This window comes from Camelus bactrianus, chromosome 4, assembly GCF_048773025.1.
Source record: "Camelus bactrianus isolate YW-2024 breed Bactrian camel chromosome 4, ASM4877302v1, whole genome shotgun sequence".
NCBI classification, from domain to species: Eukaryota; Metazoa; Chordata; class Mammalia; order Artiodactyla; family Camelidae; genus Camelus; species Camelus bactrianus.
In genome coordinates, this window is record NC_133542.1 from 61,652,278 (window position 1) to 61,677,537 (window position 25,260).

Genomic DNA, 25,260 nt, shown 5'->3' on the forward strand with positions numbered 1-25,260 from the left:
CAACATTTTAGTCATTCAAAACAGTGTTCTATTTCATTTTATTGTGATGAGAACACTTACAAAGAAATTTACTCTCTTGACAAGTTTTTGTGTGTACAGTATTACCGACTATAGGGAATATTGGTGATACAGGTACAGTGTTGTACAGCTGGTCTCTAAAATTTAATCATCTTGCTGAACTGAAACTTTTTTGTTAATCTGTAAGTTGATTAGCAACTTTTTTTCCTCTTCCCATGGCAACTGCTGTTCCACTCTTTGATTCTATGGGGTTGGCTGTTTTAGAATCATGCAGTGTTTGTCCTTTTGTGACTGCCTTATTGCACTTAGCATAATGGCCTCAAGATTCATCCGTGCAGTCACATGTGGCAGGATTTCCTTCTTTTTTAAAGACTAAATAATATTCCATGGTATGTATGCACCACATTTAGTTTATCCATTTATCTGTTGATGACGTGTAGGTCGTTTCGACATCTTGGCTGTTGTGAATGATGCTGCAGTGACCAGGGGAGTAGGTAATGCAGAAAGATCAATCTCAGCTATAGGAGACCCCCCTCTTAATCTCCCTAGAACAACCTGAAGCCTAGAAGCTGCTGATGTTTCTAGAGCCTCTGTGATGTGTTCCACTAACCAGTGAGTGATGTGAAGGGAGGGGGTCAGATCTTGTTCATACCAGCATGACAGAGAGGGTAAAAAGGTTCATGTGTCCAACTCCCAACATCCTTGGGGCTGAGCCGTTGGCGTCACCCGAAGGATTCGTGTGTGCAAGAGTAGAGAATGGAAGGGAGAGGGAGTGAGAGAGATTGGGAAGGTGACTGAAGAAACCTGATGAGGGGAGATGATGAGTGAAGAGGAACTTGAAGCGATGGCGGGAGAGCTTGACTCCACATGGGGTGTGTGATGTAAGTCTCTTTCTTGTTCCCCCCCAAAATATTCAGTAAAGTCTGAACTGCTCAGCAAAACTTTCTGAAATCGGATTTGCATTTTTAAAAGGTGCAAAAAAATAAAGAGTTGAGAACAGAGCATCCCTGTAGAATCAGTTACTTTGGGATCACACGTGGGTGTGTGACAGACCTTTTGGCCCAGGGCAAGGCTCTCTTTCTCTCAGGGAGAGCCCCATGTGCCGCGCACCTTCAACAAATGACTGTCGAGTGAGCAAAATCATACAAGGTCTATAAAAACAGGAGGCTTGTGAGTGTATGGGTCCCCCTTCTTCTGCCACCTCCCCCCACCTCCCCAGGAACATAGATGGTTTTAAGATCAACTGAGGCTTTGGGCAAAGGTTCAGCTGGATTTGTTTGTTCCTCTCTCATCTGCTTTTGACTGTCCCTGGTCAGGATCGCAGCCAGCCTGAAACAAACACAAAACTAAATGGGAAAACAGAAGAACAAAATAACAGCCATGCGTTCCTCTAAAGCACTGTCTGGTGCTGAGAGAGCTGACGAGATAAGAGGAAATTGTGTTTACGCCGTAAGAGGGCTTTGTTCACGTAAGAGACTTCTCAGACCCTGAATGTTGTAGATGTGGAGATAAGCCCCCAACTCCAGCGGTCCAGAGAGGGGCTCCACCGTGCTCTGCTGGGGGACAGGCAGCTAAGAACACAAGGGGAAAGAATTCCACAATGATACATGTCGAATCGCTGGCCTGGATTTCAAATGCCATAGATAGTTTATGCAACGTCTCGCACTGTTGTAAAATGTAACACAATCCACTGGCAGATCTGCCTAAGCTCCGTCTCAGTTGTTTTTGAGAAAAATAAATAAACTTGAGAAAGTCTTCCAGCCCATTAAAGTGGTTATGTTTTACCCATAGTCTCCTCGGTATTAGGCTGCTAGAGATTTGAATAACTGAAGCCATCACCTAATTGCTGACCAGTGAAGGGGTTGATTCTTGGCACCTTTACTCTCCTTAGGAAGTTACCTGTGACATTCAGGAAACTAATGCTGTATTCCCAGGACCCACTGACACCTTTGGGAGGGGTGAGGGGAACTTCGGCAATGAACAAGTTTCAGTGCTTTTCAGTGTTTTTAAAGCAATGAAACTTTTAAGTGAAACACTGTAAGACAGCTTGATATATAAAACAGATGAGTGGAGATGCTCTGGTTGAAACAATGGGGCAGAAATTAAACAGGTCTTCCCACATCCTCACTTCCAGACTCATACCTCTAAGAAACCCTGAGAATCCATAGTCAGCACCTTGAAAACCTATGACCCAACTCAACATTCAAATGTGAAAGATGAAACAAGGTCCAAAGAGGGGAGATAACTAGTCCACAATTACAGACCAGATTTTGAAGGAGTTTGAACCAGAACCAGGTCTCTTCATCCAGATCCCCACTGCAGAACTTCCTGGGTGACAATGTGATTCTCCAGAGCTGGTTAACACACTTACCTTCCTCTGTTTGAAGTTTCAAGAAAGAACTGGAGATGTTAATATTAAGGGATGAAGCATATGTGGAACTCTTGGTATTATCTTTGCAACCTTCTAGAAGTATAAAATTGCTTTAAAAAAAACCAAGAAGTTGATTTTTTAAAAAAAGCATCGATGCTTGCAATTGTAGATTATGTGTTTTAGCTTGACTTTGATAAATGAATGTGATATATAATTTTTCCATTCCATTCTGAATTCTTCTACACTCATCTGTAGGAATCCCTGGGCATAGTCTTGCTTCGCGTGATTTTTATGAGTGACATCATCGTGTACTTACCCCCTTATACCTTGTTCTGTTTTTATTCGCTCGGTGTTACGCTGTTGCAGTCTCTCCGTGTTGATGAACTCACAGACAGAGCTTCCACTTTGTTCGGCCAGGGCCCATACTGAACCATATTATGTATAAATATTGTTAGTATCATCCCTACATATGAACCTCATTCAGTCCTTTTAATAATTCTTTTGCTCCTAGAATCCTGTCATGTGAGTATCTCGTATTTTATGCATCCCTTCTTCAGCAGGTGAACATATAAACTATCCCTGATCTTATGTTGCTGGATAGTCTTGATCCTTGTATGTATATTTTTCCCTTCCTTTTTTTTTTTTTTTTGTTTGTTTGTTTGTTTGTTTGTTTGTTTTACATCTGTGTGTCTGTTTTATGTGATTGAGATTAGATTATCTCACTTTTTTTTCTCAAAGATGTTATGACTTTAGGGTTCTCAAGATTGGCCTTACTTTTTCGATGAGTAGCCTGAGACCCACAGATAAGGAGGAACAGGCCCAAATTCTCAGGGAAGATTTGAGAGAGGAGCCACGTTAGAGATCAGAGGGCAGGTGCCGATTTGGGATGAGCTACAGAAAGTCGGGCCAGTCTCAAGAATGTCTCAGCTGCTCCTCTCCTTCTCCATCCTAGCTTGCTTTCTGTTCTGCAGTTTGCAGTCATGTGTGCATCTGTGACTCCTTGATGGATATCTGCACAGGTTGTCACTCTAAGCTCCTGTCTGCTGTCTTGTCCTAGAGTGCTTGGCAAACAGCAGTTACTTGATAAATATTATTTGAATGAATGGTTGAACCACTGGAATGAAATGACATTTAGAAACACACGGAACTCCCACGTTTGAAGAGTTCTACTTGTCTGTACACGCTACATGTTTCTTTTAATACCATTTGGTATATCTCTCATTGAGAATCAATGTGCGTGTGTGTGCATGTGTGTGTTTACACACACATGCTCACATATGGTGGAGTTGATTTCCTTTAGGGGGAGCAAATCCACATACTGTCTCACTCTTTGCTCTGTCATCCACGCAGCTCTGAGCACAATTTTACAGATATGTTCTAAAGTGGCCTGCTTGGTATTCAGGAGATCCAGTGCCTCAAGCCTGCCTTTTCTGCCACTTTCCCCAGGCACTAAGGATACCAGGCAGCGTATCACAACGTAATCAGTCTGGGTTTCTGCTTTCCTCTGAGCCTTTGCTTCTGTTCTCTCTGTGCACAAACCCTTCCCTTTGTGGCTACTGCATTCTTCCAGACCCGGCTCAGATGTCAACTCCTCCAGGACTTGGCCCCGTGAGAATTTCTCTGACCTCTCTACCACCAAAAGCATATTATCTGCTCTTTCCGTAAATAACACTGAAGGTTTTCTCTCCTACGTTAACATGTGGGCTCCTAGAATAGACTCTTGTCTGTTCATCCCTGTTTCTTTCTGTGGCGTCAAGAACAAAATAGGCTAGTAAAGAGCTGCCAAGTTGAATTTGATTCAACCCCTGAGACCCTCTGAAACGTGTGTTTTCCTGTGTCTTTTTCCAGGTGTGTCGGACCAAGGTGATAGATCTCAGCGAAGGCATCTCCCAGCACGCCTGGTACCCCTGTACCATCAGCTACCCGTACTCCCAGCTGGCTCAAACCACTTTCTGGCTCCGGGTAAGTCAAAGCTTTGAGAGCCGTGGACTGTCCAGCAGTGGCCTCCGGGAAGAACTGCCTTCCATGACCCTTTCTCAGGATGGTTTTGTCTTCCCACTGAGGGTGTTAATTGTAAGGACAGAGAACAAAACACTTAGCAGTGGGATGCTTCCTGGAATGGAATTCCTTAATGGCCTGTGGGACGCATCCAGTCAGTCTTGTTTTGGCCAAGAGTTTAAGTAACTTTTGTCTGCCTGGAACCACCTAGTCGTTGTTCAAGGCCTTTTAAATTGTCTTCTCGAAGTCTTCACTGATCTGCAAAGAGAGAAGTGACTGTCCTTCCCCTCTAGTCCTACACGTCTGGTCACCTGTTGGATGGTACTTGCCACACAATATTGCATAGCTGCCCGTGGGCCCATCTTCCTGACTGTGGACTGTGATTGTGTCAAGTTTTGATTTGTGTGTCACCGACCTACTTTGAACTCCACAGTCCCCAGAAACGCAAGGGCATGTCTTATTTACTTTGTCTCCTCGGTGCCTGGCACAGAGATTAGCATGGAGAAGTGATGAGTGGTCCTAAGTTCCATTGTTTGGGGTGTGATTTTAGTGTGTGCCAGACACCTTACACTCATTACTTTACTGGGACCTCCCAGCCATCCTGTGATGAAGCTCTTTATGTATCCAGCCCTTGGAGGTGAGGGAATGCAGGCCCAGAACATCACGGCCACCCCTCGACATCACAGAGCAGAGCCCAGAGTAGAAGGATTTCTGACCTCTGAACCTGTGCTCTGCACTGCCTCCTGGTTCCCCTCGTGGGCCGTGAGAAGCAGTCCAGCTCCTGAAATGGAAGATTCTCCTCCAAACCCCTGCCCTGTGGCTGTTTCCCCACTGTGTGTCTGACGGCACTAGCGACCCCACTATGTCTTCTGCATTTCAGGCGTACTTTTCTCAGCCGATGGTTGCTGCTGCTGTCATTGTCCACCTGGTGACCGATGGGACCTATTACGGGGACCAAAAACAGGAAACAATCAGCGTCCAGTTGTTTGATACCAAAGACCAGAGCCACGATCTAGGTGAGCATCTTCCTTCAGGTGAGGTTGCTCTCGGTACCCGCTTCCACGTCTGCCCATGGGCGGTTGTAAGGATCAGTGGAGAATGAGTTCTTTCCTCCTCTTCCTGGCTTCTCTATTTGCCATTCGGTTTGCCTTCAAATCAGGACGTATTTGTCTGTCCAGAGGAGCCTGAATCTGACAGGTATGGGGATAAAGGGTTCATGTTTAAGTCTTCCCTTCAGTAGCTCCCTTCTGTCAGACACCTTTATCCCGATACATCCCATAAGATCATCAAAAAAAAACTGGGAAGGAGACTGAGCAAAGGTTGTTTCCATTGTACGTATCATTGCCTGAGACCCAAAGAGAGGAGACCCAGGGCACGTGGCGTAGCAGGAAGACAGCAGGGTAGCCAGATTTCAGAATTGTCGCCCACTGCCCTTTACCTTATAGCCAAGGATGTCCAGGACAGTAAACAACCTATTACTTGAGACTGTTGTGACCCGTGTGCAAGACCTGGCACAAGACCTGGCACTCAGGAAGCCCCATCACCCCCGACCCCACGATTTGCATGCAACCTGCCCAGTCTACCTCTGGGCAGCCAGTCCGGGAGTTTGGAATTCCAGGCCAGCACGGAAGTCCGGGCTTCAAAGCTGTGCCCGCACTGTTCCACAGGGAGCTCATTTCAAAGACCCGAAGGAAGCACGCAGGCAAGGGGTCACTTCAGGGTCAAGCAGAAGCCAAGGGAGCGGGGAGGGTTTTTGTTTTGTTTTTATGTTTACTTATTTGGTTAGCTTTCAAGGCAAGGGGGAAACACATTAATTAGGAAGAGAAAGAAAACCCCTCTGGATTTATCTGGATTCCTGGGAAACGTCCCAAAGTGAGAAACAAATATTTTCATAGCTGTCCTGGCCTCACGAAGGGCTCTAAGGAGAGGTTTTCAGAGGAGTGGGGAGAGGTCGGATTCCAGGGGAAGCTCCTTGATCCCACTACCTAATGCCTGAGGCGTCTGCATGTCCTTCCCAACCTGGTCCCCCATCCTCTGTCCTCCTCAGCATCCCGGCATTCCTTGCAAGGCTCTGCAGCTCTAAGACAGTGGACCACAGAAGGGGACCTGCCAGGCTCAGAGCCTCGCATCCCAACAGATCAGGCCTCCTAGGACCTGGCTAGGATTCGCCCGCTTTTAGATGCAGACACTGAGTTTAAGGGGGTTGCTGGAGCCACGTGATAAAGCAGCAGCTAGACCAAGAACTGAATGACCGACGTCCATGGAGCTCCGAAGCCAGCTTCCGTTTCACCAGCTCCATCACACCCCATCATCCCTGCCCTCTCCTTCTGGATGTACCTTTTCCCCCTGCCCCTCTCCCTTCCCTCTTCCTTTTCAAAGCCCGGGGACCCGTTTCCTCTTCTAGAAAGAACTGAGGGCTTCTGAGTGAAGCAAGTTTGGGTTCTGCTTGGTCTTTATATGGCTCGCTCCTCTGTGTCCCTCTGGAAAGCCACCTCCTGGTCACGGTTCTTAGTCTCCTTTCTGTAGAATGAGTCCTTACCTCACAGGGCTGCTCCCAGGTTCCCAGATCAAAAATGGGAGTAGGCTTTTTACCACAGGAATGGCCTATGTCTGTGAATTATTTCCATCATCTTTATGACTGACCAGGCAGGCAGCCTGAAAACTAGCAACTCAGACCATCAAGCCCCAATGCACTGTGGGAGGGAAGTGAGGGCCAGTGATGCTTGGCCGAGGGGTGGCTGTTTAGGGGAGGGAGAGGGGCTGTGGGCCCTGGGTGACGGGAAAGCTTAGGGGGCAGTGAGGCAAGGGGATTGGAAAGATTTGGAAGCAAGAGAAAAAGGCAGACAATGAAACTTTCAATCAAACTCGAAATCCCCACCGGCCACCCAATGGTGCTTTTGTGTAGTGACATGAAAGGGTCTGGGGGCTTCGGGAAGGGCCCGTTGGGGAGGGCGTGACTGGCCTTGAGTAATGAGCCTGGCCCCTCGGCCCTCTGTCTCCCCTGACAGGCCTCCATGTCCTGAGCTGCAGGAACAATCCCCTGATTATCCCTGTGGTCCATGACCTCAGCCAGCCCTTCTACCACAGCCAGGCGGTCCGTGTGAGCTTCAGTTCACCCTTGGTCGCCATCTCGGGGGTGGCCCTCCGCTCCTTCGACAACTTTGACCCCGTCACCCTGAGCAGCTGCCAGAGAGGGGAGACCTACAGCTCTGCCGAGCAGAGGTAAGGCACCCGGGTCTGCTTGCCCTGGGGCTGTTCTGTCCCCAAGGGGAGATGGAGGGACTCTGGACCTGGGTAGCCACGTGTGTTGCTGGAAAAAGTCTGTGTGTTTCTCCGTCCTCTGGCCTCTGGCCGGCTCTGCCTTTGGGCTTGGGAGGCCCACACATCTCTGAATGCCAGGGGTGGGGGGAAGCAGGTAAGTGCTGTGGAAGTCGGACTCCTTCACCTGGCTCGCAGTCCCGGAGCTGATGGTGGCTTATAGGATGACCCTGGGAACACCACTTTCCTTCTCTGGGCCTCAGTGTCCTCATGTGAACAGAGAGGAGAGGTGGTTTAGTTCTCTTGCAGCTCTGAAATCCTGGGAGATTCTGCTTCCTCAGTAGTCCAGGCAAGACATAGAACCTCCCTGAGTTTAAAGGGTGACGGGGGAGGGGGAGTGGGGCGCGAGGATACTTCTGTTTGCTTCATCCCAGTTCACTGTGTATTCCAGGGATGGGTAAACCTCTATGTCTTCCCCAAACCTAGCTCCTGAGATCCCCCCGTGGTCTGGGTCTCTGTCTTGTAACTGTGTAGCATCGCTCCATCAGTGCCTTTGATCTGGCAGCTGTTAATGCACCTGGTTCTCAGCTCAGAGAGGATGCTGTTTCCTAGAAAGACTGCGCAGTTTGATGATACTCTTACCAGGGTTTGAATCTGCCCCTTCCTGGTCGTGTGTTCTTAGACAAGTCACTTCACTTTTCTGAGTCTCAGTTTTCTATTTTGGGATAAATGGGTGATAATATCTACAGCATAAAGTGGTCATGAGGATTCAGTGGTGTGCTGCAGATGAAAATGCCCTTCCAAATGGTTAGGGACCGTGCAAAAATGATGCATTGATAAAGAGTATTTATCACCACTTTCTAATGTGATAGTGGTGCTTTTCTGCACAAATTCTGCATAAAGTTCTCATAGAGCTGGGAGAAGTCTCAGAGGTGAACTAGTACTTCCATAGCATCCAAACTTCCATGTTAACCCTCTGGATTTCCAAAGGAGGAAGGACTGGTCCAGGATCACACAGCATCTCTCACGTTGGTTTAATGAGATCTGGGAGAAAGAAAGAGTTGGGGTCTCATTGGGATCCCCCAGAGGGCAGCCCTCTGAAAGGCAATTCAGCCCTGCCCTGTATACCTGGGAGCAGGAGAGGAGAGAGGAGTGGGGAGGGGGACACCCGCCTTTCCCACGCCCCTGCTACCACAGAGGACACAAAAGGTGGTTGCAAAACTCACATTGTTTTGCACCCACTGTCTTTAGCTTCTGTTGTGCAAAGTCTGTCGCAATCATTCGGAGGCAAAAGAGCTCCCTAAATATCCCTCATTGTTGTACTTCACCCTGAGAGGGCTTTTTCATCCCTGGCTCTCCAGACTATAAAAATAAGTTAATTCTCAGAACCCAGGGAAACAATGTCGATGGACGCAAATCCGTCAGACCTCTGCAATGCTTTCCCATCCTTAACCAGCCACTGAGACCATCCCCAAGTTGACTGCGGCCAGCACTGGCTTCTTTGAATCCTTAATTAGCAGTTCCTGTGCCCGAAGTAAACAGGGAGAAGTGTTTAACCTTGGAAACATATCAATCAATAAGTATTTGTGAGTTCTTCAACCTGTACTGGAAAAACACTGAACAGGGGCGGAACGTTGCCCCATGTCTGACTGGCTGTGGGACCGGGATCCGGGCCCTCCTCCTCTTTGGGCTTCAGTTTCCCCTGAAAGGACGATGGTGATGGGGTGAGGTTCTCTGTGGTTCCTTCCAGGTGTAACAGTCTGTGACCCCCAGGAGCTAGGAGAAGGGAGAGGGGAGAGGAAGGGGCCAACATCGATTTCATTCTCTTACGTCATCATCACACCTGTCCTGGGAGGGATGAGTGGAATGAGTGAGGCAAGGCCATCCTGACAGTAGGACATAAAATCCCACTTTGTCTGCCCCTGAAAGCCACACTCTGCCCAGCAGGACTAGGTGTATCCAGGAGAGAAGGGGACTTTCCACTGCTGCTCCCTTGTCAGCATTTTGCCAGGGAGACTGAGCGAAGTGAGGGAGATGCAGCTCCGAGGGCCGGCCAGCTGGCTTGGCCCTGAGCTCTGACAGGCCACCCCCCCACCCCACCCCTCCTGAGTGCCTTGCGGGGGTGGGGGGGGCCGACAGCAGCTGCTCCTGAGGCGCTGAAGAGGTGTTTACCCAAACAGACAGGACTGTGCAAATGTGCAAATGCATTAAAACAAACAAACCAGGAGGAGAGAAAAGAAAAAACAAGCAGCAAGTGTAAAAGCCACGGGATGTTTTCCTTCCTTCTCCAAGCAGCAGGGTTAAGAGCGGCACTGTTTCTAGCACAGCTCTCAGCTCGCTCAGGTAGACAGCCCGCTTCACTCTCGGCTGCTTCCCGGTCCCCCTCCCTCCCCTCCGCCCCCCTTCCTCTCCCCGCTTCCGACCCCCCCTCCCTGCCTCCTCCCACTCCGCTCTCTCCTCCTGGCTTTCCCCCCTCCCTCCCGCTCCCCTCCCTCTCCTCCCTCTCCTCCCCTCCCTCTTCTCTTTCCCATTTTCCCTCTTCATTTTCTTTCTCTTCTCCTGAGAGCAGCACGATAGCCAGTGAGCCGTCATGGGAGAAGCGTCACTACAGCAAAATCCATCCAGGCCGGTGTGTTCTGACCTAGATTCAAGGGTCTCCATCCCTTGCGGTACTTGGAATAAATTCAGAGGCCCAGGGAAACCGGATTGGGTTTCAGATGAGAGGTCCGGTTGTAGAATTCTAGCCAAATTCCAGCTCTACACCAGATTGGGGGAAGGAGGAAAGATGGGGGACCCTAGTGATGATGGTGAGGGAAGTTATGAGGTGTCTTCAGTGAGTTAAAAGGGACAGTCCTGAATTGAGACCCCAGTGTGTCACACACACACACACACCAGCCTCTGTCTGTCCTATGGTTCTCAACAGAGATTGAACAGTTTATTATAAAATTCCACAGGCGATTGTTTAGAGAATTGACTTATTTCCCTCCCTCCCTCCCTCCCTCCTTCCTTCCTCACTTCCTTCTTTCCTTCCTTCCTTCCTCCCACCCCTTTTCTTTTTTGCATTCTTTTTCTTCCTCTACCCCAAACTCTCCTCGCTTTTCATGCCAGCACATCCAGAGAGAGGCAGTTCTGATGGACAGCTAACTTTTAGAAGGTCAATCTTAGGGGAAAATAAATTCCTCGTGGGACTAGATTAACTCTTTCCAGCCAGGGTGGACTTAGACTGTAGCTGTTACTGGTGGTGACAGTGGGGGTAGGGGGTGCCAACAGGCTGGAGCCAAGGTTCTTAGAGTCTGTGCACTGTAGGAGCCCCCATGTGGACTGTCCCATCAGATAACTGTATAGGAATCTATATATAAGATTTGGAGCCCAGAAGGGGGCTTCCCATGGCCAGAGACTGCAGGCTTCAGATTACTGTCCACAGGCTCACCCAATGTCCCCAACCCACGAAGGGATCAGCACCTCTCAGACATCTGTCAGGGGTCGCTGGCCTGGGGGACACACCTGCAAATGGAACTTCTGTGCCCGAGCATGTGTGCATCTTCAGCTGTACAGATACTGCCCAGCTCGTCTCCAAAATGCTGTCCGACTCACACTCCCAGCAGTGGTCTATCACAACTCCAGTTGTTCCTGGTCCTTGTCAATACGTGAGATTATCAAAGTCTATGTGTTCCCATCCCAACCAGCTCTGAAATTACATGTCCCTGTGGTTTTGTCCTCAGGAAACCTGATCCCTGCAAGCTGATAGGCTCTGAGGGATTCTTTAGTTCTGCACCCTCGTCTGAGGGTGGGAAGCCTAGGGTCCAGGCGAGGAAAGTGTGTTTCCCCAAGTGGCCAAGCAGGTTGGGATGCGGAATCCGGGGCGCGGGAATCCAGTCCTCAGGACTTGCAGGACAACGCTCTTCCCTCCTCGTCAGAGCTGTCAGAACAGCTGTCCCGTGGGCCGGACTAGGCCACAAACAACTTGTGTTTGGCCCTCATTGGATGTCTTCTTTAACTAGTAGCAATATTTAACTGTCGGAAGAGCAAATGTTAAGGACCAGAATTCTTCCTCCTCTTAAACACATGGAAGATGGGACACACCAGGCCCTCAGTCCCACTAGGCAACCTGGGACTGGATGGGAGGGCGGACACTGCTCTGGCCGCAGGGTGTCTCCCACTGGCCACACCCCACTCAGCTCACCTGGCCATTCAGATGGTCGGCCCGGCCGGACCCTGCAGCCTCGGACATGGTGTCCCGGTGCTGCACTCACTGTGTCACTGGCTCCCTTCTAGATTTCCAGGGTAGAAGAGCCTTTGAGGATCACTCCGCACAGTAGCCTCCTCTCTGGGCAGAAAAGCCAGTCCTTACTTGATAATTCTTTCTGTCTCACTTCTCAGGTGATCCCACAGCATCTGTCCCTTCCCTCATTGGGATCAGCCACTTTCCTCTCTTCTGAGAAGTGTCTTCTTTTTTTTTTCCTTCTTTAGTTATTTGTATTGACAGCCCATCACTGGTGTGAAATCCTCCCCCATTGCCCCTGCTTTTTTTCCCTAATGAAGCCAGAAGCTTTTCTTTGTTTCATTTTCCTTGTTTTGATGATTGTTTTTGTGTTTCAGAAATGACAGAGCTGTGTCAGGGAGTCATTGGGGAGGGGCAGTTGGGATAATGTTTATCATTTTTTTGGACAGTGTGTTCACACAACCCTTTCCAACTAACAGGACAGCAAAGGGAAAAAGCAGGGACTTCAGGGACAGACAGGCAGAGCTGCACTGGAATTCTGTCCACAGTGACTTGGGGCAAGCAGTTTAAACTTGTTCAGTCTCAGTCTCCTCTTCTCGAAAATGGGAATAATGCTACTACCCCAAGGAGTCACAGTGAGGATGCAGATAAGATGATGTAGGTGAAACATAGCTGCCGATACCTGTGCATGCTGCTTCCTCTCTCTCTTTTCCTTCCTGTGTTCAAGTATGTAGGCCAAGTGCAGACAGATGTGCTGAAAAGCCAGGGATGCCACATGCCCCCAAGTGTGTTTGGGACGACACTAGTCCTAAGCAGTGTCCCACAAAGAAGGGTTATCAGAGTTTGGAAAGTGATGTGCCCCGTAGTCCCTTCTAGAAATCCACAGTGTGCATTAAGAACATTCAAGGTTCTGAGAAGTCCTGCAGTGAAGACCGCTGACTGGTCTCACTGAGCCAGCGCTACCCCTCCCCATCTGAGCATAGCCCCTCTTGGTCAGGGAACCCATATGACCCGGGAATGTTTTCCTTGTAGGGTAGAAAGAGCCAGAGGAGAGCAACCACCTTCTCATGGAGCTTCATAGTTTCCAAAGCATTTCTGATGCATTCACCTTCCTGCTCTACAAACATGCCGTGCTCCAGGCTGGGCTGGACTTTCTCCTGTGGCCTTCACTCTGCCTGAAATTCCTTCGGCCCCAAACCTTTGTGTGGCTGAGCACGTCAGTCCCTCCAGGCCTTAGTCCAGATGTGCCCCCTTCAAGGAGGCTTCCCTGAGTGTCCTGCCCTCCCCCCAGCAGGCACCCTCTGTAATTTCACCTGGTTTTAGTGCCCTGGCTGCGTGCCTCACTATCTGAAACCAGCGTATTTATTACTTTTCTTTGGCACACGTGCCCCCTCCTCAGATATACAGGGTGACAGGCATCTTCCCCTGTCTCCCAGTGTTTATTTACAGTGTCTGGTACACAGTGAGACCCCCAGGCAAGTGTGATAAATAGAAGAACATGACACGACAATCTCGAGAGATAAATCATCTTATTGCCTCCACTTTACAGAGGAGGAAACTGAGGCTCAAGGTGTCACATGCCCTTCCAAGATCAAACATCTGATAAATGGCAGGGCTGGGGCTGGATCCCAGATCTGCCCACTTGCTAAGCCCTGTGTTGTTTCCTTTCTAAGGAAACCAGGTTTTTCAGTTTATCCTTTTCCGACAAAGAACATTAATGAACATGGAAGAAAGGAGGGCACTGACTTTACCTCAATGGCCCCACAGCCAAGAGAAGCCAGGAGCCCTTGTCTTTCAAAAAGGGCTCCTAGAGCCCCCGGCTGTCTTAAGATGACATCCCAGGGTCCCCCCACTCCGGGAGTGCAGGGCGAGAACAGCCAAACTGTAAGGCACAGGTCAGGGGACCAGCTTGGAAGCTGGTAGCCGACAGAGTAAATCTATCTAAATTGGAACCACGTGGATCTTCCCCAGCACTCACAGGACGTGAACAGATGCATTGTTCAGTGTCAGAGACCTCGCGTTGGCACCGCGTGGCACATCGCGGGGGCTGTCAGGAGCAGGAGGCAGGACGGAGAATCAGAACCCGCAGCGAGTGACGCTTCATCCCGCTCACCTGCCCTTCTGCAGCGGGGCGGGGATGTGGAGACTGCGAAGCCCGCCTCAGTGCTGGGCTGAGACCTGAACCAAACCCTTGCCCTTGTCCGGGTGCTTAAAAAAAATGAATGTGCGTGTGATGTTTTGGGGATTTTAGCTCCTCGCCTCCTCCCTTATCCCACTTTAATTCTCACCATACTTTTGAACAGGGGATAGGGAGCCGGGAAGAGTAACCACGTTCCTGTACAAGCCTCGGCAGGGCATCCTGCAACTGGCACCAAGAGAAAAATTGGGAATTTCTTAAGTTGGTTTGACCACCCGCTGCTCCCTGTGTCCTCGATAAAAAAACAGAAAAACCAAAGCCTTGGGGCTGTGGATGGCAACCTAGCACGCACCCCATGCCAGGTATTGGGGTAGATAGAGTTTCTCTGACAAAAGTCAGAGAAAACTGCCTTCTAGATGCTTTCAGTGTTCGAAATCAACGTCTCAGCCTCTGGAGAGCGCCTGAGAGTTATTGCAGGACACTGCCACTGTTGGTTTCCTGCTGTTTGGGAAACAGCTGTCACATGAGAGGCATCTTTACTGGCAGTGCCAAGTACACGGAGGTGAAACAGGTGTTCTCTCTACCCTCAGGGAAGTTCTAGTCCAGGTCCGGGGTGAGGTTAACAACAAAGACTTTGGAGTCACACATCTGGATGGAACTTAAACAAGTAACTTGATCTCGTTGGTCCCCGACTTTTCCAACTGTAAAATGAGTAACACTTAGCTCATAAGGGTTGTCCTCGTGAGGATGGGTGAGCTCATGTGTATAAGCAATCGGTGAATAGTCACTACTGTTACTAAGCGTCTGCGTGACAGGAATATGAGGGGAAAGATCATCTAAGCACCAGGGTTTTATGTGCTTTCCGTTTCCTTAAGGGTTAGCACACATTCCGGCACGTGGTGGGCACCCAGGACCTGTGCTTTTCAATGCACAAAGCAAGAGGCCACAGCATTAGAGAAAGGAGGGCCCAGGGCTGCAGGAGAGCTTGCCTGAGGACACGGGAAACCTCCTGTAGAGACGTACACGTAGCTCTGAGCTGAAGAATGGGTAGAATTCAAATTGCAGGGAGATTGGAAGAGCAGCTGCAGCGAAGTGCAAGGCATGACCTCTGCACAATTTTACTAACAATCCTCAAGTCCACTTTACAGTTTATACAAGACTTCTACATTCAGCGCCTCAGCTGACTCTCATGGCCCCGTGGGTTGGCTGAATTTGAGAGTACACAGAAGCTCAGAGAGGTGGTGTGCCCTGCCCAAAGTCAGACAGCTTCTAGGTAATAGCGCATAGATTTACTCATGACATTAGCTACCATTGATCGAGTGCTTCTATGTGCGAGGGATTCTGCTCTGTGCTTTTCCTGAACTATCTGATTTAATTCTCACAATGCCCCTCGAAAGTGAGTGCTGTTATAAAATATGGAGAGGCTTTCATTCAACTCAGTGCCTGGGATACGAGCCTCGATGAATACTTGCTGTAATCATAGTGATCCCCATTTTGCAGATGGGAAAACTGAGGTTCTGCAAGGTTTAAAGGTTGATAACAAAATTTTCAAGCTGTAGGATTTGAGCCCTGGTTTGTCTGTTTCCATAAATGGTGCTCTTGATTATAAACTTTGACCACTGCCTCCAGAGTCTTGTTCGCTCTGTCTCTCTCCAGTCTCAGCCTCCTGAAATTCTGGAGAGGAAGGCCACCAGCCTTCATCTTCCAGCTGGAGTGCTGGGGTGCTGCAAGAAAGCGCCCTCTCACCCTCTTGCTTCTTTCCTCTCCAGCTGTGTGCACTTTGCATGTGAGGCCGCTGACTGCCCGAAGCTGGCCGTGGAGAATGCTTCTCTCAACTGCTCCAGCAGTGACCACTACCACGGCGCCCAATGCACTGTGCGCTGCCGGACAGGCTACGTGCTCCAGATACAGCGGGATGACGAGCTGATCAAGAGCCAGGTATGTGCAGGTGCTGGGTGCAGAGTCCCTCTCCAGCTCAGCATAGGCTGACCGGGTGCTGAACACGTTCTCTGCTGAGTCCTCAGCTCTTAAAATGCTGCTGCCATGTAGTAGGTGCTCACTAAACACGTGTGGCTTGGATGAATCAATCAACCAGTCTGGGGTTTCTGAGCCACTCCTTCCGGGCAGAATAGTGTTCCGCACAACATGTACCAGAGTCCTTGTGTAGGCTGCTGCAAATCTGGACAACCTGGGGCTGAGCATGAACTTGAGACTGAAACCCTCTCAGTCAGAACTCTGCCAAAACTGAATGGGCTGCTTTAGGAAGCAGTGAGCCCTCTGTCAGTGAGGTGTTCATTCATTCATTCATTCATTCATTGTGAAGCATCTATGCCCTGGGAACCAGACACTGTACTAGGTGCTGGAGAAGAAAAAGTCACTAAGATAAATCTGGTTCCTCCTCTCAAGGAGCTTAGTGACTAGTGACTGGGGTGCAGATGATGAGTGAGCGATACACACTGTAAAGGGAAGTGCAGGGTATGATGGAAACACAGGGGTTTCAAGGAAAGGCCCTTGGAAGAAGCAACGTGAAAACTGAGAACTACAGATACAAGCGGAGGGGCACGTGCTGGGGTGAGGGGAGAAGTGTGGACTCTGGGCGCAGGCAGGAGAGACACGCAGATGCCTAGTGGTGAGAAGGAGCAGGCTCCAGACTGATGTTTCTTTTTCTGAACTCACCCAAGCAGTGAGGCTGGAGGGCCAGCAAGGTGCACTGGTGTGAGGCCCTGTGGGCTTGGTCGGGAAGGTTGAGATTTGTCTTTGGGGCAACAGAGAGCTGTTGAAGTGCGTGACGTGGTCGGACCATGGTTGATAAAGGTCCTTCCAGCTGCCCACCTGGTGCAGTGTGGACCTGGCAGAAGACGGGCCATGGGGAGAGCTCTCAGAAGAGCGTGTGGAGGAGGGACGAGGGTAGTGGCAGCGAGTGGACTTGAGACGTGGCAGAATGCTGCTTCAGCCAGATGTGGCTGTGGGGTCTCCCGTGGGTGCGGGGAGTGGCAGTCCGTGAAGCCCCAAGATCTGGGGATTCCAGACACAGCTTTTTGTAGAGCCCCACCCTCGGACTCCACCCTCGTGCTCCAGGTACACGGGACACGTTCCATGTTGCAGGGAACGCCTATTTATACAGAGCTTCTGGGCTTAAAAAGAGCCCCACTGAGGAGCTCTGGGGCCCTCAATTGCTTGTCTTAGAACCTGCTTCCGTGTGTCAGACACGGCAGGTCTCAACTCCTGTGGAAACAATTAGCTGTCTTCGGCAGCGAGGGACTTCTTCCCCCTTTGATGCGTGCTTAAGAGGGGAGAAGTGTCCTTTGCTTTTAAAATCCCAGATCAACATTTGGCATCCCCAGCCCCCTGGGATTTGGCGGCTTTCTCCCTGAATGGAAGCCTGCGGGCTCTGAATGCCTGGCCCTCCCTTGGCTCTGTGGCTTGGCCTCACCCTTCCACCCGCACAGCCCTGCCGACTTCTAGTTTGGTTCAAGTCTCTGTCTACCCTTTTGTTGTTGCAGCCTCATTCCTTCTTCATGTCGACCTCTTCCAGCTACTGAACCATCATATCTCGAGGAGGGAGTGGCTCCATGGGTTCAGTGCTAAAGGGTCAGCTCAAATAAGGAAGGGGACTTGCCCATGATCTCATAGCACAGAGGACAAAATCCAGTTCTCCAGTCTCCCCAGGTGATGCCCACCCTGTGCCAGACACTAGGAGGCACTGGGAAGATCCCCATAATCTCCTCCAGGGCCGAGAAAAGATACAGAGATCAACAGCCACTGCCCCATGCTTGCGCCATGTTTCAGAGGTGGTCTTCTAAAAGAAGTCATAGGTCCCGAGAAGTCTGCGTCTTAAGATTCTCACCAGCACAGTAGAAGTCATGATCTGGGAGACTCTTCAGACAGCAGTGAAGAGCCTAGCTCGCTTGGGCTCAGTTCCCACTTATCCTCTTTCCAGCTGTGTAACTTGGAGCTGCATCTGTGAAATGGGAACTGAAGTACTGACTTCAAGCAGTTGTTGGGATCAGGGAGAGTGAGCTGGAGTTAGACTCTAAGCACTGATCTAAGCCCCCGCGCCGCAGCCTGGGGGAGGGCGTTTCCGCACACTGGGGACCCAGTCCGCCGCTCCTCACTGCACCTGCCTCCGCCTTTCAGACAGGACCCAGTGTCACAGTCACCTGCACGGAGGGCAAGTGGAACAAGCAGGTGGCATGTGAGCCGGTGGACTGTGGCGTCCCGGACCAGCACCACGTCTACGCTGCCTCGTTCTCCTGCCTCGAGGGCACCACCTTTGGCAGCAAATGCTCGTTCCAGTGCCGTCACCCGGCGCAGTTGAAAGGTACTGTTTTTTCCAGGGGAAACCCAGAGGCTGCTCCCAGGTCCTTCTGGGTCTCAAACACCAAGGGTTGGACAAGGCTTTATCCTTGCTTCTTTTTTTTTAATTTTTTAGGTATTGTCTTCCACAATTTGGTTTTTCACATTAAGTTCTTTTTTTTTTTCTTTTGGTGTGGGGGGAGGTAATTAGTTATCCTTGCTTCTGATTCCACCAATAGTATATATGCCAACCGCCTTGCTGTGCCGCTGAGGAGAAAGAAGAGTGTGGATGAATATGACAGCCACTCTTTCAATCTTGCAAAAAAGGACAGAAAAGAGAGAAGGAAGAAGGGAAGGAGCGTGGAGGGAAGAAATCGATTCTAAGAAAGTAACATTTGGAGCTGATGCGTCTAGTGCACTGGGTAGGATGAGGGCTTGGTAAGCCTAAGAGCCATTATCCTTCTCATTTTCATAGAAGAGGAGATCAAGGCTCAGAGTAGAAGGAACACGGCCCAAGGCCACGCTGCTGGTGCTGGGTTCCACCATGGGGCCCAGGTCTTTCTCCAAAGCCAGCTGCTGCTCGCTAGGAAGTGCTAGCTGAGAGAGGCGTGGTTCTGGACAGGACAGTTTACTGGGATCCCCTGGGCTGGGTACTGGGGGTATTAAGGTGAGTGAGTCAGTCTGGCAAACTGGAGAAGCAGACTCATTTTGGAGATGAGTGAGAGGCTGGCCTGGGTGACCTAGGCTGCCAGGCCTAGAAGGGTCCTTAGAGCTCATCAGGAATGACTGTTGGGAAGACGGTGAGATTGAGGGCCGGTGAGAGGAAGGAAGGGGCTTGTACAGAGTTGCAGAGCAAGTTAGCGGCATTGTCAGAACGAATGCCTTGGTTTCCCGTTGAGTATTGGATTTTGACATTGTATCCAACTCACAGAGGAGCCAGGACCCTCTCCTTTGCTTGGTTTATCAGAGGAGACATTGCCCCTTTATCAGATACCCAAAACCATATGTCACTCAAGCATGAGTCCTACCTTGGCGTCCACTCATTTCCACTCTATAGGACTTCTTTGGGGCATGGGGGATTTTGGAGGGAATTTGCAAATTCCCTGAAACTTAGATGTCCTATTACAGGCTCATGAGTTTTAGGCATTTAGATGATTGGAGAGAGTCAATAGTGTACCCAAATTTTCAAGGGGATACAGAACTTCAAAAGATTATCACACATGGTAGTATTCAGTTAAGTGTATTGACTGGGTAGCTGGATAAAAATTGATGAAAGTCATACCACAGGAAATGTTTCTTTTAAGAAATGAATGAAGGACCCAGCAAGGTCATAAACTGCCCCAAAAGAAAAGCAGGGCACATCTTCTGGGATACATCCCTAAGATCCTCTCATTTTTCACCCAAGAAGATTGAGATATAAAATTGTAGACATTTTATTTGAGCCTCTGTAAAGATTTAGATCAGAGTGACGTGAAGAGACCAGTGGAAATTGTAAACCCTTCATCTTCCAGGTTATCACCCTTGGCCTCGTTTGCCCAGACGTGGGGTGTATTAATAACTCCAGACTAGAAAAGCACACTTGTGCCCTCAATCAGAGGCCCTTGGGAAAGGGAGGTGTATAAATCAGCATTGATTATCAGAGCCCTCATTCAGCTAATAACAATCCTTAATCAGAGTGACTCAGGCCCTTCTGCCGCTGCTCCTCTGTTGACTCTGCTGGAGGGGGTGACCCCGCTGGGGAGACATGGCCCCAGGATAGTTGTTGATCCCAACTTTGCTCTTCTCTTGAGAATACAGGCGAGCATCTCTCCAGTGGCCACATTGACTCACCAGGTATTGGCATATCATGCCCCTTGGTTCTCAGCATCATCTGATGCTCAAATTCCAGGTCTGATGCCTCAGCTTGGGTCTGCTGGCAGCAACGAAGGGACATAGGTCCTGCTGTCTCTCACTTGAGCATCTTAATCATGCCTCTCTTCTTAAACCAGAAGATAAAGATCAAAACAAAATTTCCCCCACTTTTTGTTTGCTTCCCTGTCCCGCTTTTATTTTTCCTTTCCCTGAAGCATGATTTCAGCAAAAGGAATGCGAGCTTTCGTCAGACAGTCTGGGATTCCACTCCTGGGTCTGCCCCAACTGTTTGATCTTAGGAGGGTAGTTTCACGTCTCTGAGCCCCAGTGCTCTTACTTGTAAAATGGGTGTAAGAGTGCCCACTCTGAAGGGTCATGTTGAGGATTAAAGAGCTGGTGTGTATAAAATCTCAGAGCAGGAGGAAGTCCCAGTAAATACTCGTCTCCAAGGGACACCTTGTGGGAATCTGTGGGGCAGCTGCTCTCTGCCCCAACCCCTTTGTCCCAGGGAGGCTTAGTCCTGGGAGCATGGAGACATGCTCGTCCTCGGCGCCCCTCTCAGGACCTGGGGGTTCGTGTCCTTGGAAGCAGCCACCAACCAGGAAAAGCACCGAGTGTGGCCCTAAAACTGGTTTAATGCGGGCAGCACCACAAACCCAATTGCTCCCTAGAATCCAGGTGAACTTTTCTTCACTATCCTGACTTCCACTTACATTCTGAGCCTTCTTCAAGATGGATGCAAAATAGTCTGTGAATTCACATCCCTCGAGTCACTCCTGCCAAGGGCCTTTATGAAATGAGCAGTAAGAGCACAGACTGAGTCCACAAAAGTGCATGAGAGAAAAAATACTCTCAGATTGAAAAAAAAAACAACAACTTCAAAATCAAAAATCATAAATGTTTAATTAAATGGCTAAAAATGCAACTTTACCTACATCACCTTGTCAACCTCAACTCAACCGTGTTGGGTGCACTTGGTGTCCACTCTGGAGCGGGGTTTCTAAAGTTAGCAGGCACTCAGCCGACAGAGAGCTTTTTCAAAGGCCTCCTGTTGGTCTCCTTCTGCCTGTTGTTGCCTTTGCTACCTCAATTTTGCCTGTCTGACCTCAGATTTAAAACTCAGTTTATTCCCTAGGGTCCAGAAGATACCCAAGACCATGGAGCATTTTCTAATTTCTTAGACTTAGAAGATAGGAACGTGAGCTGGGAGGACACGGGGAGTGGCCACATCCTGCAGGGTGCAGCAGTGAACCTTCTTCCCTGCCCTCAGCGCCCTTCCTCACCCCTTGCCCTCCCCCTCAGAATCCCGACAGGACCTCCCTCCCTCTAGGAATTTCACATCCCCTCTCCTCTCTCAGGCAGAGACCCCTTCATCTTGCTCAGAAGCAGATGGCGAGCCCGGGAGGATTCAGCTTTACCCCAAGGGTCTCATCGAGGCATCTTCCCCACAAAGACAGGGCCACCTCACAGAGGAGTTCTCGTCCCACTCCTGAGAGAAGGCTGCTTGCTTCATCTTACCATGCTAGTGCCTTGGAGATGGCGGGGTCTGGGATGTCATCAGGTCCAAACCGCCACTGGGTGTGGATGGTAAACCATGGCTCAGGTCATTCCCGGGGACGTGAGGGACTCAGTGGAGAAGCTGGTTCAGGATCACATAGCTGCTTACGAAGCTGCCTTTAGACGTGAGCAGTGATAAGAATACAGAGTAAGCATGAGTTTCAGCTCTTAGGTAATTCTTCCTGTCTCTCCCCCACCTCTTCCACTCTGAATGGTTGCTGAAGCTTCGAGGGTCAAGCCTATTCTTACTTCAGGGTTCTTACTTGCTGCCTCGGAAGCCCTTTGGCCTCTCCTAAACCATGTCCCTCAACCCAGAACTCCCATCAAACCCTGAAGCCTCAGAGCTGGGAGAAGCCTAGAGGTGATCAAAGCTAGTTATTTCACTTTGCAGTGCAGAAACTGAGGTCCCAGAGGGAAAGACATTTATGCAACGTTGGGACCAGAAGGTCACCCAGGGGTCCTGACCCTGGAAATGGTGCCCCCTTGCCAGGCACACGGTTCCCACCAGTCCGGTGAAATAACCTGACTTGCACCTGCTCTTTGCGTTCCCTGGCAACCTCCTGTACTGCAAGTGTCCAGCGTTCCAGGCTCGGTTCTCCCTCTTCTTAGGACATTCTCCACCAATTATCCCCAACTATGATTGCCTCTTAGAACATTCTTTTCCCTTTGTGTCTAACATATGGGACCACTTGGTTAAGAAATTGGGAAGTGAGAGACACCATTCTGGATCGTGGGGTAGGGATGGGGATGATGAAATCTTATTGTCTGACTAATTTTTATTTGGGGATCCTCCAATCATCCACATTCCTGATTCCATGAGATTCCCCCCGACCGCAATTCCTCTTTGGCTGTGCTCCTGGCTTAAAGCTCTGTTGTGGGGTCGGGAGGGCACTCGGCAGTCAGACAGACGTGGAGAGAACCCCAGTTCTAGTTTGAGCAGCTCACTTTCCCCCAGTTTCCTCACCTCCAAAATGGGATTAATGACAAACTGGGTCACTAGGAGGATCAAGGAGGTGGCTCCAGTAATTCTTCCTGGGCCTGCCTCATGGACTTAATACAGACAGCTATTGGGTAGAATTCCTTTCAGATACTTGAGGGGGAAAAAAATTGGACGATGAAACAATCAAAATGTAATCTGACTCACCCAGGCTGGAGCTGAGAGAACCCAGTTTTACTGAACGGATGACATACTTTCTGGGACTGCCAAGTCCAGCTCAGGCTTTCTCTTTAACAGCTTGGGATCCCAGGAGCCTAAACATGTGCCTTCAGGACGAAAAACAACAGAGGGTCACATGCTTCTCTTGATGCCTCATTTCCTCTGCCTCAGCTTCGCAGGCTGACTTTCTGCAGCCCCGGCACCAGCTGAGGCTCCTTCTCCACCTGTCCTCCTTGTCCTCCTTCCTCTTCTTGCTCTGTGACTCCTGTGAAGCTCAGTCTCTCACCAGGAGCAATGAAACCCAATCTCCTTCTTGTCCTCCCAGCACTAACCTTGGGTTAACGCAGCCTCCTGAATGCCGGTTTGTCCTTATCCCAGGCCCAGCTAGCTGCATTTTCGTTTTCTTAAAACAATACAGTGGCCGATACCCTTTCACATCCTAAAAAAAATATTAGAGCTGGACCAGAACTTAAAGACGGCTTTTGGTCTAGGGCCAGAGAGGTTAGGTGACTTGTTCAAGGTCACACGTAGGTTCATAATACTCCGTGCATTTAACAAATGGACGTGGGCCTACTATGTGCTTGGCACTAGGGTAGTTTCCGGAATAGAAGAATGAACACGATGCAGTTCCTGACCTTAGGCTATGTGCGTTGTCAGCACCATATGCGAGATACTAAGCAAACCAGACCTCGGTCTCCTGGTCTGTCCCTCTTTGTATTCTTCTCTAGGTTAACTTCAATCTTAAAGGCGCTCCCCAAAAAATGTGGTCTTCTGGGTACTCTTTTAAATAAAATAATAAAAATAGGTCTATCTCTTTTGACAGTACATTTATAATTATTTTAATACTCACTAGAGATTGAAATTTCCTTAGCCACATTTTATAGGCTGGGTGAGCAAGATTTATTTTCCTGACTTGAACCAATGAACAACCAAAAGTACAGGGTCAGATAACTTTTTGAAACCCAATCTCTGACTTCAGTGCTCTTTATCCTCAGCCAGAAACCCCAGACTCAGAAATACTTTCACCTTGCGTCCTGAGTCATGCTTCCCCAGGAAAGACAGGGAGGGGATTGAGAAAGGGAGGCATGGAAGGGACTGGAGCATCAAGGGTCTTCTTCTAAAGTCAGTACCTCTGTGGGCACCAGGAGCTCAGTCCCTCCAGGGAGGGATGGGAGACAGGGTAGAACATTCCTCAGAGTTACTGCAACTCTGGAAACTGCCATGCTAATCCAGCAGCTCCATCTCTGGTTGAGTGCTCCTTCCGGGAGCAATGACACCTCAGCACTGTGAGCTTGCCTGGTGTGCAGGCAGAGCCGGCCTCCGTGATCGGAACAGAAGACCTCTAGCAGCAGGTAGCTGCAGGTGCAGGAGGCATCCTTCAGAGTATAGAGGTCAGTGCCAAGGGGATGAGGGCAGAGCAGGGACAGCATGTGTCCTACCCTGCTTTCTTCAAAGCCACGCGGTGGATGCAGGGTGGTGGCTCCATGAGAGCCGCTGGGAGCATGGAAATGCTGATTCTGCACAATGCAGGGTCTGGTCTCCTGGATTTCCTTTGTTGCGGGGCGGGGGCATGTCCATGGTCCTGAACCGCCAGTTCCTGCTTTTAGCGTCGTTCTCCTTTGGACTGTGGTGCAAGGTTAACTCCTATTTACCCTCTCCTAGAATTTACATTTCTGGTTTGCATTTTCTCTCTTGACTAACATTTTGCAATTTTTGCTTTAGCCTGCCCCCAAAGAAGCATGACTTCCATTTCACAATTTACGATTCGCATAGCTGCTAGGGCGCACTTATTTTTAAAGAATCTCAGCACTCTTCCCAGAGATCCTCTATCCTTCTTGGGAAGTATAGAGAGGGTGTTCTCCCCTTGTCTTTTGTGACTTCCCTGCTCCCTAAGCTCTCGCTGTGTCTGGGCACTCTGAAACACCGCCCCAGTCACGAGGGCTGTGCAAAAGAAAAGCAGTTTGCAGTTGCTGGTGTTTGAGAGCTTCTTCCAGATAAATCATCCTCTCACACCCTGTATTCTTTTTACTTGATGTAGAAATAGCTGTAGTTTGCAGTGTCACCGTTTATCAGTGTGGAATCCTCTGTGGGGCTTACGGACCCTAAGTTGTCTTTTGCTCATCAGACGGCTCCCACTGACCGGGGGGAAAGGAGGAAAGTGAACAGGGAGGGAAGCTGCGAGAAGCCTACGTGGCCTCTCACCTTTCTTCTTTTTCCTGCTTTATTTCTTTCCGTGGTACTTCCCGCCTTCTAGCACACTAAATGGTTTGCTTTCTTAGGATAATGTATTTCGTCTCTCCCTAGTCCCTAGAACATAAGCTCCAAGGGGGCAGGGCTTGCGTTTTGTTTTGTTCACTGCTTTGTCCCAACATAGACAAGAGGAGCCGGCACCTAGG

General features: G+C 49.6%; 1 protein-coding gene across 1 annotated transcript in view; it reads left to right on the forward strand.

The window, feature by feature from the left end:
• PAPPA (pappalysin 1) overlaps positions 1–25,260 on the forward strand; it is a 230,323-nt gene that overhangs the window by 159,751 nt on the left and 45,312 nt on the right. Inside the window, exons 11-15 of the mRNA XM_074362102.1 lie at positions 4,238–4,351; positions 5,268–5,403; positions 7,396–7,609; positions 15,774–15,942; positions 18,142–18,325. Of these exons, the coding sequence (XP_074218203.1) occupies positions 4,238–4,351; positions 5,268–5,403; positions 7,396–7,609; positions 15,774–15,942; positions 18,142–18,325 (817 nt within the window). The remainder of the gene's footprint in view (positions 1–4,237; positions 4,352–5,267; positions 5,404–7,395; positions 7,610–15,773; positions 15,943–18,141; positions 18,326–25,260) is intronic.